General features: G+C 42.8%; 1 protein-coding gene across 3 annotated transcripts in view; it reads right to left on the reverse strand.

Annotated features, from left to right (window-relative positions):
- The window catches only part of FAM171A1 (family with sequence similarity 171 member A1), a 78,686-nt gene that overhangs the window by 39,484 nt on the left and 19,550 nt on the right, over positions 1–19,652 (reverse strand). For 2 of the 3 annotated variants that reach the window (XM_081163185.1, XM_081163184.1), the window contains exon 2: positions 5,221–5,448. In XM_081163185.1, coding sequence (XP_081019311.1) covers positions 5,221–5,448 — 228 coding nt within the window. Of the gene's footprint in view, positions 1–5,193; positions 5,449–19,652 lie in introns of those variants that run through there. The other variant, XM_081163186.1, reaches the window with a different exon arrangement.

A 19,652-nucleotide genomic window follows, 5' to 3' on the forward strand; every position in this document is an offset into this window, starting at 1 on the left:
ATATAAGGATCTAGCTCAGCAATCCCTGGTGTCCTCCAGACTAGAGTCTCCGAAACTTGGGTCTTCAGCTGTTTCTGAACTACAACTCCCATCATCCCTAGCTGGCAGGACCAGTGGTCTTGGATGATGGGAATTGTAATCCCAAAACAGCTGCAGACGCACGTTTGGGAAACCCTGCTCCAGATATTACTGGGCTTCTGCTCCCTTCAGTCCCAGCCAGCATGGTCAATGGTCAGAGGTGATGGGAGTTGTAGTCCAAAAACATCTGGAGAGCTGTCACCCCACCCAGTCTTAAATGCAAGTTGTACTGGAATTCAGATTCAGTGGATACAGCACAATTTTTCTAAAAATAAGAACAGAATTCAAAATCTAAGGAAATACTGTAATTAACAGAGTTCATTAAAATTTTGCATCAAATTAAATGTTTCAGTTCCTGTAACTCCAAATGTAGAAAGAAAGAAAAACATTTTTTCCAGAAGATGGGGGCACACTCTCCAAATCTGAGGTGTTGTTTAACAGATTTTTCCCCCCAGCAAACAAAGGAGCTTGGTGTAAATACAGTGGTACCTCGAGTTACATACAATTCAGGTTACATATGCTTCAGGTTACAGACTCTGCTAAAGCAGAAATAGTGCTTAAGGTTAAGAACTTTGCTTCAGGATGAGAACAGAAATCGTGCTCCGGCAGCACGGCAGCAGCGGGAGGCCCCATTAGCTAAAGTGGTGCTTCAGGTTAAGAACAGTTTCAGGTTAAGAATGGACCTCCAGAACGAATTAAGTACTTAACCCGAGGTCCCACTGTACCACTAAGTATTAATCTGCAAGACGATCTGTATCTTTCAAAAGTCAGGAGCAGTTTCCCTGAATTCAAAACATTCTTCATGAAGCTGGGGAACTACTAGTTGTATTTAAAATAGCAGGAGATAACCGTCAGTAGTCATGTAAACATTATATGTATAAAGAATTTCTTCTAGTACTGCTATAACCACATTTACATTTGAGAATGCTCTGCTAAGCATTAATAGATTCACACTATAAATCAGAATCTTCTCAAATTTCAGCTGTTCCATCACAATAACTTCTTTGCTCATACTAAAAGCACATATCGGGCATAACGTACTACAAGGAGAATGAATTATGGAATAGGTAGCTCTGAAGGATAGAAATATAAGAATTTATTTCTTTTTTGCACCTAATTTTTACTGGTAAGAATTAAAGCCAATGCAATTCAAATAGCTTGAAGAAATGAAGAATATGTACCAGTGCAGTTCCCAATTAATCAGCAAATCAAAACAAGCACAGCTTATGAATGTTCCTGAGATTTTGACTCCTTTTTGACAGTTTATTAGCTATTTGTAAACATTAAAGGTAAAGGTACCCCTGCCCGTACGAGCCAGTCTTGACAGACTCTAGGGTTGTGCGCTCATCTCACTCTAGAGGCCGGGGGCCAGCGCTGTCCACAGACACTTCCGGGTCACGTGACGAAGCTGCAACTGGCGAGCCAGCACCAGTGCCGCACACGGAAATGCCGTTTACCTTCCCGCTATAAAGCGGTACCTATTTATCTACTTGCACTTAAGGGTGCTTTCGAACTGCTAGGTGAGCAGGAGCTGGGACCGAACGACAGGAGCTCACCCCGCCGCGGGGATTCGAACCGCCGACCATGCGATCAGCAAGCCCTAGGCGCTGAGGTTTTACCCACAGCGCCACCCGCGTCCCATTTGTAAACATTAATATACAATAATTAAAAATCACATTTTATTGTCTTCATATTATTAAGTTTCACAAATAACAGCATGTCCCATAGAACACATCTGGTAAAAAGTCTGGTGTTTTTTTATTTTTACTTCCAAAATAATCTTAACACAATAACCTTAACAAACAAGAAAGAAAACACAACAAAACATGTTAACTACATGCTTATATAAATAGCACAGCTGCATAATTGCACCGTTACCAATTCATTGCATGGTTATAGTATACTTTAAAATATTTAAGGCATATTGTGTATATTATTAGAGATCTTAAATTACTCTAAATCGCTGAAAAGTGTGCTTCCGTATTTGGATTTAGAGCATTATTTTTGCAAAAACAAATGGAGACCATTTTGCTGTAGATTTGTTCCAACTTTGTCTTCTTTCATTTATTCTTGTGTAGGGTACTAATGCGATCATGAGTGAAAAGCCCCACATTTTATATTTCCATTCCCTTAATGTGATTATTAGGGCCGCCCCAAAACATTTTTCCAGCTGGCACAAAGGACAAGATGCTGTCTGCTTCATTCTGCACCCGGAAGCCAACTGGACAGGCAGGCGAATGTTACTTTAACACCAGTGACAGAATAGCACCCACCACACCTGAAGGCAGCAGGAAAGTTTAGTGGGTGCAGAACAGCCCACATGGTTCATCACACAGCTCTTTCCTCCCAGTTCCTCAACCTCATTCCCTGCCCACCTCCTCCCAGTACTTGGGAAGAATGGGATATAAATATACTACTACTACTGTCCTGAATTATGGTGCTGGAGGAGACTCTTGAGAGTCCCATGGACTGCAAGAAGATCAAACATATCCATTCTTAAGGAAATCAGCCCTGAGTGCTCACTGGAAGGACAGATCGTGAAGCTGAGGCTCCAATACTTTGGCCACCTCATGAGAAGAGAAGACTCCCTGGAAAAGACCCTGATGTTGGGAAAGATGGAGGGCACAAGGAGAAGGGGACGACAGAGGATGGGATGGTTGGACAGTGTTCTCGAAGCTACAAACAAGAGTCTGACCAAACTGCGGGAGGCAGTGGAAGACAGGAGTGCCTGGCGTGCTCTGGTCCATGGGGTCACGAAGAGTCGGACACGACTAAACGACTAAACAACAGCAACAACTGTCCTGGTTATTATATGGATTAGTTGTTGGACAGTCTGGGACAACCTTCCTCAACCTGGTGCCCTTCAGAAGTTGAAGGACTCCAACTCCCATTAGCCCCATCTGTCACGGGTAATGGCCAGGGTTGACAGCAGATGTAGTCAGGTTACAGAGTGCTGCTCTAGGATCACTGGTTCATCCTCACACTAAGGGCCAAACCCAGGCCACAAAGTTAGGGAGGCCTCCCTAAGAAAGTCTCCCTAGTTTTCCTCTTTGTCACCAGGTTTCCTCAAGCTCTTCTACCATCCCTGAAATGTTTTCAGGGTTCCCAGTGGAGGAACTTTAATCACCAGGGTTTCTCCCACCAAGGCTCACAGCTGAGCTTATGAAAGTCTTGTTTTACCTCCATTCAAACCCGTGTCCCAGTTGGCAGTATCCGAACTGAAGTAAAAGCCAGTTTGAAAATAATAATGTTTGCACACTTTAAAACTTGTGGTTTGCATTAAGCTGCATTAATTTATTATTAGTCATAAAGAAGAATGGTTTTGCACCACACATTTCTCCCCCCCCTTTTTTCATCTCATTTGGTCATTTATCAGAGGAACTAAGTGCAAATAAGGGGACAAAATAATAGCTCCTTCTCACTGCAATTTGTGGCAAAGTGCCTAATGAACTCGGCAGAGGATGCCCAAACAAGCGTTCCTTTCAGAAGCACACACTCATTTCAAGTGGTTTCTCTTGAAAACACACAAAAAGCCTAGTTCAGATTTCAATGATTTGTCAAAAGCTCTGCGAAACTGGTTCTTTCCTTAAAAAATTAAAACAAAATCAATATTAAAAGCAAAAAAAATTGCACTGTAAGGACCCCTATATACAAGAAATATGGGCTGAAATAAAAGGAATAATCTACCCTGCACACTAATGGCACCCTCGAGTCCCTCCCACTCCCCCTGCCAAAATTTTGATTAGACGTGAAAAAAGAAAAACAATATTCTTTAGTTCATCGTTTTTCAAATACAGCAACAGTGGCTGCACTGAGACCCCAGCATCTTCTGATGCAAGCAGCAGGGCACTTGTTCACTCACTGACTAAAAAAGGGTGCAACTGTGCCTCATACATGCCCCTATGTCTCACCTGTAGGAAAGGCATATCTCAGAAGCCTTGCATGCAGAGAGTCCCAGATACAATCACTGGCATCTCTAGGTAGGGCTGGAAAAGCCTCCTGCCCCAAACTCAGGAGAGGTACTGCCAGTCAGTGTAGACTGCACTGAGTGAGTTGGACCAATGGTGTGACTCATTATAAAACAGCTTCCTTTGTTCTATATCTCACAGCTACCTATCAGTTTGAGAACCTCTGCTCTATTTAATGCATGACTGCTCTTTTCAAGCATGCCAGGTCAGCCAATATCAGAGATATTTAACTCCAAAATGGAGGAAATATTGATGAGAAAAACGGGCGAGAACATCCTCATCCAGAGGCCAAAGAAAGATCAGCTGAAGTGATTCTCCCCTCTGGTCAGAAATAATTCTCTGCCCCACTGCCAGTTACCATAGTCTGGCCCCATCCATTTGCTAGGGCCGGGGTAGGCAAGACGGGGCCCTCCAGATATTGCTGGACTACAGCTCCCATCACTCTTGATCATTGTCCATGATGACTGGGGCTGATGGGAGTTGGAGTCCAACAACCTCTGGAGAATCAGAGATTCCTCATTCTGGCTTCACATGTTCAGCTTCATTATGATCCAAGGCAAAACACTGGCGCTGAAGCCAAGCTAAGGAAAGCATGGTCAAACTAAAGGCCTAACCAGGGGAGTATGGGGAGAGGCACTGTTCTTACTGGGCATCCATATTCTTCTCTTGTGAAAACCATCAGGTTATTATTATATTCATATCAACTACCCTGGGCCCTAAAACTGGCAGGTGAGGCCTCGTTGGTGCTGCTGCTACCAGGGGCTGCTGGATTTGCACTGACCCAAGACAGGGCATTTTCAGTGGCAGTTTGCCATTTGAGAGAGGTGCACCTGTCTCACTGACTTTCAGTTTAAAAACAGGCATTGCCCAGGCATTTATTTGATGGCTGAAAGGCCCCCCTTTTCCTGACAGCCCTGAGATAACTGATTTTAAGTGCTTTTAGAATGCTTGAATATATATATATATATATTATTTATGTTTGTCACCATGGGCTCCTTTGAAAGAAAGGATGGGATATAAATGATGAATGAATAAATAAATGATAAATACGATTTTCAGCATTCAGGTTTTTGTTTTGTTTTGTTTTTTTCTTAAAAAAACACCACAGTTTTGTAAACCCCCCCCCCCTTTAGAAATAAAATCTTACCTCAGAACAAAAATAAAGATCTCTTACCAGGCAATCTTATTGGTTTCCATGGTGCAGAGTTTGGCACGTAAGCATGTTTAGTTGCAGTAACGATCAGCTGACTGCCCAGCTTATACTGAAACTTGATGAAGGCAGTGCCATCTGCTCCTGAGGTTCCAGAGGCAATGGGGATCTGGTTGGTAAAAATCTCAATAAAGGCTTCGGTGACTGGCTGATGTGTGCTGGCATCACTTACGTGGACCTTCAGAGTCACATCTGCAAAGAACAACAACAACGTAGCAGTTAACCTTTGGGAAAGCTTCACATTCCACAGTTGCACGAAACAGGTGCAAAAAAAGAAGAAGGTATATATGAGGTATTGAAGGAATGGGAATACCCATTCCAAATGCTGGGATTAACCTTTAAACTCCCTACGATCTTCACTTGAGCACCTTCTCAAGGTACCCTCGCTCCCATTGACACCAACAGGAACTCCCCCTGCAAGTCTAATTCCAAAAGGGAGCGGAGGGTTTTGTTGGGATGGCAATGAGAAGGGGAGAAAGACAAAAGGGGAAAGTGGCCGGCAAGGCTTGGCAGAGAGAGAGAGAGAGAAAAGGAGGTGGTCTAATGTTGGCTCTTAGCCTTCTGCCGGCTCCAGCCCTTCACACCTTGGCTACCCACCACTGCTATAAAGATGTTAACAAAATGTAGGTTGGAATCCAAATCCTACAAAAATGATTGAACCTTAGGGGGTTTTCTGGGGTGTTGACAGCTTCCCCTCCTGAAAGCTTTCCCATTCAATTCCAAAACTGCATTTTAACACAGTAATCCCTCCCTCCCTCCTTCTCTGTCTGTCTGTCTCTGTGGTGGAAGTAAAACAAGGAAGAAAAAAAGGAGGGGTGTTGAACAGCTTGGAGGCCATAGAGAAATTCCACACCCTATTTTTTATTTGTAAAGTTTTTGTGTCACCTTCTCCCCATCTGCTTTATCAAAGCAGAACTGATGGGAGGAAAGAGTTTCAACAGCACTTTGACCTCGTGCCATGAAGGGGAAAAAATCCCACATCCAACTCCAGTGTGCCTGTGGAGCAGGAGTTGTGGCCTCCCCAGAAGTGGACCATTGGGCTGATGGGAGCTGGAGTCTAACACCATCTGGAGGGCCACAGGTTTGATACCCCTGCTGTAGAGGTTTTGCCTATGTACTTCTGATTTACAACCACAGTAACTCAGTTCTGCATATCTTACTTATAAATACACAAAAAGCTGCCATTTTGAAGAAGTTTCTGAAGAGCCAATCTGATCCTGTTCTAGAAGCTAGTGCCATTCCATGGATATCATTAGGTGCTAATAGGTTAATTAAGAATTGACGTTTCTGATCTTTAAGAATGCATTACACAACCCCATCCTTGCTAAAATACACTGTGTTATTATTTACAACCGTTACGATCCAAAATTCACTCTGAGAACAAGTACTTGCTGTCCAGATTTTTTCGGCCTCCCACACATGTGCCATTCTTCAATAATGTCACCATAGCAACCGCATATGATTAAAAACCCCAAAACCATCCATATCACTGTGTTCTATATGAAAGGGGGTAAATCTCTACCAATTTATGGTATGAACACACAACTTGTCTTCCATCATATTCATATTTGTGCTACAGCTGCACCAAATAACCAATTCATTTTACAGACCCATCACTACATTTCTATCAGCTCTGGTGTGCTTAAAGATTTGTTTCATTTAACCAAATTTATATACCGCTTGATTGCAAAAGACAGCAGCTTTCTTTGGAAATCCTGAGCCTTGACTGTAAACCATTATATAAACCAATGAGGCATGCCAAATTCTTTGCACCGCATTGTTTAAAAATTCTGAAACCCAGTCAGCCATCATGGTGCCCTTCAGATCATCCTTGACCACTGGCCATGGTGGCTGGGGCTGATGGGAATGGTAGTCCAACCATATTGGCTACCCTCTGCCCTAGTCTGGGATATTGCAAGGGGATGGAGTAGATTTCCCTTTGGGTCCCTTACAGCCCTACAATTCTTTGATTCCGAGATTAATACATTGAGGTTTCCAGCTCACACACTCAAAATGCTTCAGAAATTCCTGTCAAATGTGAAAAGCTCTGTATATTAAGGAGAAACCAATTTGTGAGTCGTACTTCTACAAGTTGTAAAGTAAGCAACAAAATGAGCTCTTTTCCAGAATATGAAACACCTTGTAAGAAACTGAAGCTCTGTGATCTAAAGCTAAATAGCTAGGGCATGCACCGTTAGCATTCATTTTCCTTTGACTTGACTATTAATTCAGAAGAACCAGTGTAGCAAGGAATAATGTGGCATGCAAGAAACAATAGTGAAGTAATAAAAGGGCCAGGTGAACATTACAGCTACAAAAGACTGTTCAGAAGCACCGATTCTAGAATTACACAATTTATACTGAAAGAATGAACAAGCAAAGAAAACAAAACTTCCCTGTTTGGAAGAAGATAGGAACCGTAATGTGATCCAGTATGGCGTAATGGTTAAGGCGCTGGACTAGAATCTGGGGTACCAAGATCCAAATCCACACTCAGCCATGAAGTTCACTAGGTGACCTTGGGCCGGTCAAAAGTTTTCAGCCAAACCTGCCTCACCGGGGTGTTGTGAGGATTAACAGGGGATGGCGGAAGAACCATTTACCGTATTTTTCGCTCCATAAGATGCACCTAGTTTTTAGAGGGGGAATGCAAGAAAAAAAATATTCTTTACAGGGAGCGCTGAGAAGAGCCTGTACGCATCCCAGGCTCTGCTCATCGCTCCCTTTCACGAGCGGAGTGGAGCGTGCGTGCGGCTCTTGGGGGCTTTTCCCAAGGAGGGAGAAGGGACTGATGGGCTGCCCTTCTCTCTCCTCAGGGAAAAACTCCCAAGAACCGCACATACGCTCCACGCGGCTCTTTAAAGGGAGCTCTGAGCAGAGCCTCCCGCCTGCATTCGCTCCATAAGATGCACAAACATTTCCCCTTACTTTTTAGGAGGGGAAAAGTGTGTCTTATGGAGCGAAAAACACAGTAGCCACCCTGTACTCTCTTGAAAGGAAGGCGGGATAGGAATGCAATAATAATGAAATCAAGATAAATGCAAGTTGCCATCTTCACAGTGGCATCCTTGGAACTTTTAGAATGATATTTGGCCATAGTTAAATATTAAGCAGTCATGTGACAATATTTGACCAGTCAGCTGCCCAGTGTGTCAACCTAAGCTACAGCACTGCGGAAGAAGACTGTGCACCTGCAAGGTGCTTCTAAAGCCATAGAGCACTTTTAAAGAAACGAAATCAAACCAACAATATGTGGGCTACAAATAGCAAGCAATATTGTAGGTCGGCAATAAAGGAAACAACCCCAGAAGTCACATAGCATTTAGCGGCTTCACAAACTACACATACTTCCTACCATTTACATTCCTTCTCCTTCAGCTCCTTAGGAAATTATACCCTACTTGTTTTTACAACTTAGACGGCACACCAAAATCACTGGGTTTGGGTGAAATACAGTCGCGCAAATATAGCTGCCCTTTCCTATTGCTAAATTTGTTCTCTCATATAAAGAACAATGAAACCACGGCGTGGGTTATCATTTGGGAAGAGGTAAATCCAAAACAGGCCACAATCCAAAACCTACAATCCTTTCTGCATTGTCAATGTGACGTTTCAAAGAGTTCAGGGAAAACCTACATTTGATTAGACACGAATCCTCGCTGCTCCATCTGTTTTGGCAAACGGAGATTTTTCCGCTGTTTAAAACACGTTTGCTAAAAAGAAAGGCTCTTCCATGAAATGTCCCAAAGCAACAACTTGAAATAGTCACTTGGCAAGCAGCTAGGTTTCCTGGCTGCCAGACAAGTGCTGATCTAGGGAGGATGGAGCCATTAGCTTTCACTGTCGGCACAGAATGTGTTTGGATAACAAATGTTCAACATGATGTTTGCTTTAAGACTTTCCAGGTGGGATCAATCCCGATTTCCAAATGCAGTTCTTTACTGAGGCAGAGAAACAGTGGCATAATCATGGATTAAATCAGAGATACTCAACACGGTGCCTTCCATTAGACTACAACTTCCATGGCTCACTGGGCCAAATTTCTGTTGCAGTCCAACAAGTCATTTTGAGTGTTATTTTAATATAAAAGGTGGTATAAATATCTAATCTAACATCTGGAGGGTACCACATTGGCTATTTGTGGCTTAAATGTTGGCTGATACTACATCTTGGTCCAACTGTACTCTTCTCCCTACAATCCCTTGAGCAATAGCTCTGAAAGGATACACTTCACCTAAGAATAAGATGACCATAATTTTTCTCAGGCCCTCATCTCTCAAGTTTTCCAAACTTAGGTTCAATCTGTCCCACTGTTGCATCTATTTGCCATTTTTTAAACAGAAGTCAGCACAAACATTGTCACAAAGTTCTTTCTTTGCATCTGCCCAAATAGACACGTTTATACACACATCAGCAAATAAATTTAATGCGAACACCACTTGATCTGAACTGGCCAATTTCACAATGAGGAAAAGTGCAGTGAAAAAGGAAATGTCAACCTGAATGGGCATATATTCCATGGCATTTTATCTGTAAACACAGTATGGGCTTTGGGAACATGTTGGGCGCAGTCTGGATTGGTTATGCAATATATGAAAATAATCAAAAATAATTCAAGCGCTGCTACCCAAAATAAGTGATTGTTCTATAAGGGACTTAAGTAACTCCTACATTATCTCCAATGGCAACTAGCTGCCAAACTGTTTTGCCACCAAGATGGAAAAATACTGTAATACGGTGCCCATCTTTAAGAGGGGAATTTCCAAATCCTACACTATCTGGTTCCTAATATCTAATTTCCTGCAAGCCCAGCAGAATTCTCTTTTAATTTTTAAAACCAGAAGGTGGCATAGTCTGTGGATGTCCTTCTGTTGTGTGATTAAAACCACACTCATAAATAACTTGAAACAAATAGTTATAGCCACATTAATGGTCTTATATTTGATCTTTTTAGATGCCGAACCATAATATCTTTTTCAACAAACTGCTTTGAAGTTTTGCTTTACAATCAAGTGGTATATAAATTTTATGAAATAAATAAACACGTATTTTATATCTGTTATTGCATGATGAAAATTCATAAGAAAATACCGGGCTGGGTGTCCTGAACTTGTCCTATAGCATATTTTTAGAAAGAGATCCCTTTGAAATACAATCTGTTTCTTGAAAAACAATTAAAAGATATGAGAAATCGATTGCAAAATTTTCCGAAATGAGGCATTAATTTGTATGCATATTACCAGATAATAAACTCTAATAGGTTTTTCAAATTGATAATCTAGCAGTATCCTGTAATAACCCACTCCACAGTGGGTGTTTTTTAAGCCTTTCCCTACTTAAGAAAAAATATTTAATAATTAATCTGCACATGACTTCCAGCACTAGTAAAGTCATGTGTATGTTAAATACCTAGCAGAAGCAAAGCTGGGTCACAAGTTGGAGAGAAGGGAGCACTGACGATTGAAAAATGTTAAAGATCTGATGCTTGTAGGGGTGAAAAACAGAAAGCCACATTTGGGAAACTTTAGGAGCCTAGGAAGCTACCTTGTACCAGGTCAAACTATGTGTTGATTTAGCTCACTGCTGTCTCCTCTGACAGGAAGCGGGTCCTCAGATGGAGGTCTTCCCCATCACCAGCCACCTGACCTTTTAAGGTAGAGACAGCAGGGATTGAACTTGCAGCCTTCTGCATGCAGAGCATGTGCTCTGCCACTCAGCTACGGCCCCTTTCCTTATCACCGTTGAAACATACCCGTTCTTGCTTTAACGTGACTCAGAAGCAACCCATAAGGTTGCAGAACTTATGTCATGGGGCCATAACACAGTGTCCATGGGTTATAGAATCGCAGAGTTGGAAGGGACCACGTCAGTCACCTAGTCTAACCCCCTACAATGCAGGAATATTTTGCCCAAGGTTGGGCTCCAACCCACAACCCTGAGATTAAGAGTCTTGTGTCCTACGGACTGAGCTAACCAGCCAGAGGCCTTCTGTGGTACCTATAGGGTTTGTTCTCCCCACTGGGATTAGACCTTTCAAGCCTAATAGAGGCATTGGGGGAGGGAGGTTTACACCTCAGGAGGGAAGAATTAACTCCCCTTTCCCCAGCTGCGACCACAAACACCAAGCCAACCCCATGATGCAATTACATCTCAAAGATGCTTTCTATTGGTTACACTATTATGTTTCTTTGAAGCCTGATTACAATAGAGGAGAATATTTGGGTGGGGGGCTTATAGTTGGGTAGGGAAAAGTTACCCCTTCCCTGCCTAGTTGGAAACCCCCCTCCCCACTGCAGATGCCATCCCTTCTATTGGCTCCAAACCTGTTATGGTCGATGTGTGTGATATCTTCCTGGAGACTGCAGTAAGGGAAGTAAGGTTACCTCTTGCCTCCCCAGCTGAACTCTCCAGGAAGATCACATTTTTTCCAAGCCTATTTGCTGGCAGTGGCAGGTGGGTGAGGAAAAAATTGAGGGTTGGTGGTGGTTGTGTGTGCATAGTTGTGGTATCCATGGCAGTTTCTCCATTTTGCAGAGGTGGTGGCCGGCCCCAGAAGCATCTGCGTACTACCACAAAGATAATTTCTGCCTTTTTAGATGAAGGAAAGGCACATGGGAAAAGAAACCTCAGAGTCATTCAGCAGAAGAAGCATCTCGGAAAATTAACTCACCCAACTGATTCCCTTTCCACAAATTCTTAAAACACGCAACTCTGAGCTGATGCCGTTTCATTACCAGCACTGTTTCTCCTTGGCCAAATTTTCTGTCTCGGCCCCAGAGAAAGCAGGTAAAGTAAAGCACACCTTCCAATGATGCCAGGAATATACTTTTCAGTTATATGCAACAGAGTTTGCAGAGAATCAGTCTAGAGCAGGGGCAGCAACCTTTTTTCAGCCGTGGGCCGGCCCACCGTCCCTCACACCATGTGGTGGGCTGGACTATATTTTTTTGGGCGGACATGAACGAATTCCTATGCCCCACAAATAACCCAAAGATGCATTTTAAATAAAAGCACACATTCTACTCATGTAAAAACACGCTGATTCCCGGACCATCCAAGGGCCGGATTTAGAAGGCGATTGGGCCGGATCCAGCCCCCAGGCCTTAGGTTGCCTACCCCTGGTCTGGAGCATATACCTTTACTCCCCAACCCTTTAATTGGATTTATCCAGTTTATTTTTGTTCTCTCAGATCTCGCTCCCCTTGCTTTCCTACCTACACACGCTCTAGCATTTCTTAACATAAATGCTTATATTTGCACTCTGCCATGTTTATGCCTCCTTGTTCAATAGGAAAATGCTTAATTAAACTGCTGCGCAGCCCTTTTCCAGATAATTAATAGAGACATTAAATTACAGGACGGGTGCAGAAAACCTATTTAGCCGTTACTATAATAAAACTCCTCTAGCATAACCTACAGTCGTTTATAATAGCTATCATTTATTCCTCCATCCTGTTTTCAATGTCAGGCAGGCCCCCATTTGCCTCCAAATCATTCTGAATTATTCTTCAGATGAATACTTCCACCCAGGCTCCGTACTACACAATGCTCAACAATGATAGGGTAACTGAAGAGATAATGTTTAGATCAAAGGTGCACACTAACAAATTATTTTGATCTTGCATCTTGGAACAGATCATAGTTAAGAAAAAATGTAACAATTTCCTTGCTGGAGCAGGGACCAGGGTGGACAGGAGAAATCAATGGACTTTAAATGTAATGGCCAGCGGGGTCAATGAAATTTAGCAGTTCTTACCCCACTAATAGGGGACACGGGTGGCGCTGTGGGTTAAACCACGGAGCCTAGGACTTGCCGATCAGAAGGTCGGCAGTTTGAATCCCCGCGACGGTTGCTCGGTCCCTGCTCCTGCCAACCTAGCAGTTCAAAAGCACGTCAAAGTGAAGTAGATAAATAGGCACCGCTCCTGCGGGAAGGTAAACGGTGTTTCTGTGCACTGCTCTGGTTTGCCAGAAGCGGCTTAGTCATGCTGGCCACATGACCCGGAAGCTGTACGCCGGCTCCCTCGGCCAAGAAAGCGAGATGAGCGCCGCAACCCCAGAGTTGGTCACGACTGGACCTAATGGTCAGGGGTCCCTTTACCCCACTAATATTAACGGGCATTGAAATATATATTAGCTGCCTCATAAGGAAATGTTTCCTCATAAGGAAATGTTGCTCCTTATCACAAAATAAACAAATCCTTTATTTATTGCCTTTATACACTTTTCTCTCTCTAAGAAACTCAAGGAAGTGTATATGGTCCCCCCCCCCATTTATTTCCAACAACAACCCTGTGAGGCAGTTTAGGCTGAAAGACTGATGCAAATTATGAAAACGTTTGGAGCAACAACTGTGGTCTTGTATACTCATTCAGCTGGACACATGAAAATGTTGTGTAGGCAGATCCTATTTTAACAGGAGGAGGAAGCACCATGCCCATAAACCTTTACCCATCAAACTCAACAGGTTGAGGAAATTCACCAGTGGGATAGATGATAGATAACCATCCCTTTTAAGAACAATACTTATACTTTGTGGTGTCAGACTACAGGGTGCAGGTCTGGTGCCCTTTTGCAGGCCAGCTTTGTCTCTATGACCCCAGAGATTCCCTGGCACAATAGCAATAAGCAGCAGTAACACATAAACAGTTGTATCAGCAGCCGAGGCTCCAACTGTCTACCATTTCCTCATCCCACACTGAGAGTGGCAGGGAGAGCAGTGAGGGGGGGGGGTGGACTGACTGGGACTGGTCCACCCTGTTGCCACTCCAATGCTCTTTATGGTCCCCCAACTTTAAAGTTAGTGTCCTATTGGCTGAGCTCAGTGCCCCTCTTGCCTGGGGGTGTGGGTCAGAAATTCAAAAGTACCAGATAGCAAGCAGGTAGCTGGGTACCACAGAATCTCCGCAAGCAGAGCAGATCCGTACTTGTTTGCTACCCACTCAGCAAGGTTTTCGGGGATGACTGGAAGTTCAAGCATTTTGAGAGAGAATTTCTTGCTGAATGTAATTTTGTGATTTCAAACATCCTTACAATGTTTTCCACCACCTCCGGTAAATTCTAAGTGGAACTTTTCAGAAAGCTTTCTATGGAGACCACAAGTTTTTCTCCTTGGCTGGTTACAGTCAGTCAGAGGCACACCATTTTGTACCTAAATTTGGCATCCTAAGCAATTTGGCTGCCTCACTGTTTCAGATCGTTTTATGAATTCTGTAAATATATCTAGTCCTCCTAACAGAGGTTCGTAAGAACATGGCTATGTGCTTCCCTCCATTGTTAAAAACTCCAGGTTTAGGAAGTGACGAGAAACGGAAGGAAGAGTAAGAAATCACAGGAGCACTATGTGTTGGCAAATGTGAATTATGAGTGAACAAATATGTTACAGGCAATGTTCACATCACACATTTAAAGCCAAAGAACTGTGCTAGCTGCAATCTACCCCTCACAGAACTACAGTCCCAGCACCCTTAAACTATAGTTCCAGGGATTATTTTGGAGGGAAAACAGTATTTTAAATGTATGGTTTTTATGCAGCCACAGTAAATTGGAGGGGAAGCAGAGTGGTTAACTTCCCTAATCTTTGCTCCCTATTATCTTATCCAATCACTGTCAACTCTCTTTAAGAGCCTTCAGAGAGGATCTCCATATTAGAATGTTTAGCCCTTGGATATTATCCACATGATGTCTCTCCAAGAGTTCTAATACACAAGTTTTTCCCTTTCCATTCTATACATTTTAACCCCAATTAGGAAAAACAAGTCTAATACACTATGACACCAATGGAAACCAAATAGTACAATTTTGCTTTATGGGTCTTTGTTGGATATTCTCATTCATACCCGAGGGTTCCACCCAGTCCAGCATGAATAATCTACAGCTTTAACACTATTATATGTATGGATGAACAGCACAGAACAGGAAATTTATTTGCTACATTTTTGTAAAAACAAAAAGGGGAAACCTCTCCCAAGTTAAATTAAATCAGCTTCATATCCACAAAGTTATAAATGTGCAAAGTTATAAAATTCTGAATGACTGCCGAAACTGTGCTCAAGTTACACTCATATTCCCAACCTACATGCTTAAAAAGAGAATGTCAGCATTTACAGTCCGATCCATAAATCCATTTGCTCATTAATAACGAGTGCTCAATCATCTCAAATTACTTCACTGATGGTGAAAAAGGTACCCCCATTTGGTGGGCCATTAAGCTAGTACACAAAGAACCAACTGAAGTTAGTTCTTGAGATTATATGATTATTGCTATTTATCTAACATCAAAAAGTCAGTTGTTGAGTGAACAATGCGAAAACAGTAATAAAAAGAAGAAAAAAGCACAGCAATCACTATGCAGCAATCCACATATTCTGGCTTGGTGCATAAGCCAAGTATTATTTGTCATCACCCTTTGCCCATCCGTAATGCCTGCATGTGAGAGAGCACTCAGGGAGAGGAGACTAGGGGTCATTTTTTGGGAGCTGTAGTTGGTAAGGATGCTGAGAGTTGTTAGGAAACCCCCAATAGCCTCCAAAGAGCTACAATTCCCAGAGTGGCTTAACAATCAATCCTTCACAGGGGGAATTGCAGCTCTATGACCCTCCAGCACCCTTAGTAAACTATAACTCCCAGAATTATTTGGGGGAAGCCATGACTCTTTAAAATGTGCTTTAAATGTATAGTGTGTATGGGGCCTATGATCAATCTTGGCTCAAGTATCCATCAAAGAACAAAAGTGGTGAAATTAGCTGGCATTTTCAATCATACATAATAATTTATTTGTGCATCCCACAAAATGTGAAGTTATACAAAAAAAGCAGCACAAGTGTGTGCTTTTCACATGTTTTTATAAAAATGAATTTCAAGTACACATTTACATTGCAGTCAACAGGTTACTTGTCTGAATTTTCAGATTCGAAGTAAGTTACTTTCCAACAAGCAAAAAGTTCTGTATCTGAAGCACACAGAGTTCCTTTCATTTTACTTTGTTAAGATCTCAAAAAACAAAACAAATAACCTTACCAAGCATCTGTGCCTCTTCATATATTATTTAAACCTTTACAAAACACGGTAATGGAATATAATGGAAGAGATTTTAAACTAGCATTAAAGCAGCCTGAACACTGAGTTAGAAAACTGAGTGCCTCTCCCTTTTATAGAAAAGATCAATCACACACATGCACACATAGTTCATTATTAAACTGTTTCCCAAGTGAGGAGAAAACAAGTCTTCAGTTTCTTCAATGGCATTTTAAAGCTGAAATCCTTTGCCTGCTTATCAACTAAATGGGACTTACATCTGAGTAATCATGTTTTAGGATTGTGCTGTTATGCCTATTATTGCCATGAGCATGTTGGCCTTTCAGTATAACATTTTTATAAAAACACTTTAGAATTTCACTGTTGTTTAAGATGCCTTTGTATGATGCATGTAGTAAGTCCAAAATCGGCAGCAGGTGAGACAGGAGGTCTGTCAGTGGTAGGAACTGTAACATTTTGGAAGTTGGCCAGCTACTATCCTTTGTTTCAGAACTTACAATCCATTGTACAAACCTACGTTTCTGTGTGACAAGAGAATAACTGAGCGAATTAATCGAAATATATAAAAAAAATTGTCCAGTAGCACCTTAGAGACCAACTGTTTGTTCTTGGTATAAGCTTTCGTGTGCATGTGCGCTTCTCCAGATACACTGAAACAGAAGTCACCAGACCCTCATATAAGGGTTTCAGTGTATCTGGAGAAGCGTGCATGCACACGAAAGCTTATACCAAGAACAAACTTAGTTGGTCTCTAAGGTTTTACTGGACAATTTTTAATTTTTTTATATATTTCAACTGCGTCAGACCAACACAGCTACCTACCTGAATCTTGAGCAAATTAATGCTTTGATAAATAATGTGATTGTAAGTTTTCCTGTGAATTCTGATCAGAAAGCCAAAAACTCACGTGAAAAATCTTACTTTTGGCTAACTACAATGAGGGAACTTCTGAATTTAGGAAAACAACAACAATTTGCAGGGCTGTACAATTTCAGTAGCCACACTTGCCAAGGTGAGTCTCCAACAAGCACCATGAGCGCATGGCTTTCCTGCTCCCCTGATGCACTTTCTGCATCTCTCCCCTTCAGATGATGCCTGGGGTTTGCTGGCTCTGTGCTCGGCCAGAGTCTCAATGAATGGCAAGCACAGAGTCAAAGCAAGCCTCTGCCTATCCACTCTGCCCTCAGGCTGGAAGATGTGAGCAGAGGCCCTCGGATTACACAGCAAGTCCTTCCCATGTCTCACCCATCTCTGACCTGAAGGTTGGTGGCACAGGTGAGCGGCCTGGTCTCTTAGCAAGGGCTCGGAGAGTAGAGGGCATCGTCCCTGACCTATATTTTAGAAGAACAATCATGGTCCTGATGTTGGGTGTGCCACAAAGGCCAGCCAAACCTTGTGGAGCTTTGAATATGAGTATTTTAGAAGCGGAATCACAACCCTACAAAAATGACCACAACCCTGGGGTATTGGGGGGATGGTCTGGTGATGAAAGGACACTGAAAGGAAGACACGGAAGGCTGTTTAAGGGCCTAAGACTCATGTAGGACAAGTAAGGGCAGACCCACATACTCAGTGAACATGCATGCAACAAAAGAAAAGGAGCTTTGCCATGGAGATTTAGAGTACAGCATCTTGCATGTTACATTAATACACACACACACACACACACACACACACACACACACACTTATTATTAAAATGCATATATGCCCACTTCTCCACTTCAAATTGTCCCTGCTCCCTCCCCTGCCCCCTTTCCTATTGGAGGGTTTCTAAACATATGTTTGAAGTGGTATTTGCGTGTTACACATAGATAGACCTTAAATCTGCCCTTGCCTTCCTAGTCTCTTCAGAGTTCAAAGAGAGGATTTTGACAGTTTGACAGCTGTATGTGTGCGTGTGTTACCAGTCCTTGAGATTACATTTTTTAAAAATATATATATAATGTGTGCCTTTTTTTTATTACACTGTGACAGGCACCACGACCTTAAAGGGATTTTCTCCCCCCTGCAAAGCTTTTGTTAACAGCTGTCAAATGCACTCGGCATTGCCACAACAATGGGCTTAGAGCACACATAGTATGCATGGTGGTTCCTATCAGTATACAGATAAGAACCAAGGTTTATTCTAATGGCTTTACTCTAAATTGAGCCCTCCTTATCCTTCTGTACCTCCTCTCACCAAAATCCCACCAAAATCCCTGATTTTACACCCGCAGCATTTGGTGACTACACAATATCTCAAACAATTTTGGCACCTCAAATTTATTTTCTCCATTTCCCTTGCACCCTAACTTCTCCACCTTTTGTTGAAAGGCTCCGTTCTTTCCTCCTGCTCTCTTTTCCCCCCGGCCCCAAATTGTCTTCACATTCAGAACTACTTTTTCTACCCAACGTTCATCTTTATGCTTTCCCACCTCTTTGCCAGGTTTCCATCACAGCAACTCAGGCTAACTGGGAGAGAGGAAGGAGCTTGCAGGTGGGCAAGCTAGCAGCCACTGTCTTGGATCCAAACAAACCACGAGCAGAAAGATAAAAATATATTCATGGTGTTCTGTGAACTCTTGTGCAGGCCAAAGCAGAAGACTTGGCCAGAGTGCAATGTACCAGTGTTTCTAGAGTTTGCATTACAGCAGGAGTGAATAAAGATGACGCAGGCAGATAATAAATATGATCCAGTGCTGTCTTCACCATCCTTGCCCAGCCAGATGTTGACAAACCACAAAGATCATCATCCCTAGCCAGCATGTCCAATGGCCAAAGGTAACAATATCTATATGCTCTCCCACTTCTTGGCCAGGTTTCCATCATCCAAGAATATCTGGGGACCCAATATGGGGGAAGGTTGTTCTTGAGGCCTATCCCTCCTCAAAAAGAAAAGTCTAGCAAATACCTACTTTTCTGGATTAGATGTCACTTTCCTCACCCACGCTCATCTGTTAAGCTACAAACAGGCCTTCCAAAAGTTGAAGTGGCTTTCTACTAGCTCAGAAGAGAGGAATCTCAGGCCTGATGGCTGAATGAGGCCCTCCAGGATTCTCTATTTGGCTTTCAGGACTCTCCATAGCCCCCTCCCCAGAACACACATTTCCCTGGCTCTGCTTTGCTCCGCCCGCTTCTCCAGTATTTTTGCCTGGTCGGAAGAAGTCCTTGAACCGTGGCAACACCTCTTGCATGCCTGGATGGAGAAGTGTGTATGCAGGACCCTCTGACTTTTGAAGGCTGAAATGTAGCCTATGTACCATTGTGGATGGAGATTCACCCACCATCAGTGGTGGAGCAAGCCGATCGGGCGCCTGGGGCGGCGTCTGTGCCCTGCACTCAAAGGCAGGGCCAGCCGCCCGTGGGGCAGGGCAAGCT

The sequence above is a fragment of the Podarcis bocagei genome, assembly GCF_964188305.1.
Source record: "Podarcis bocagei genome assembly, chromosome: 12".
NCBI lineage: Eukaryota > Metazoa > Chordata > Lepidosauria > Squamata > Lacertidae > Podarcis > Podarcis bocagei.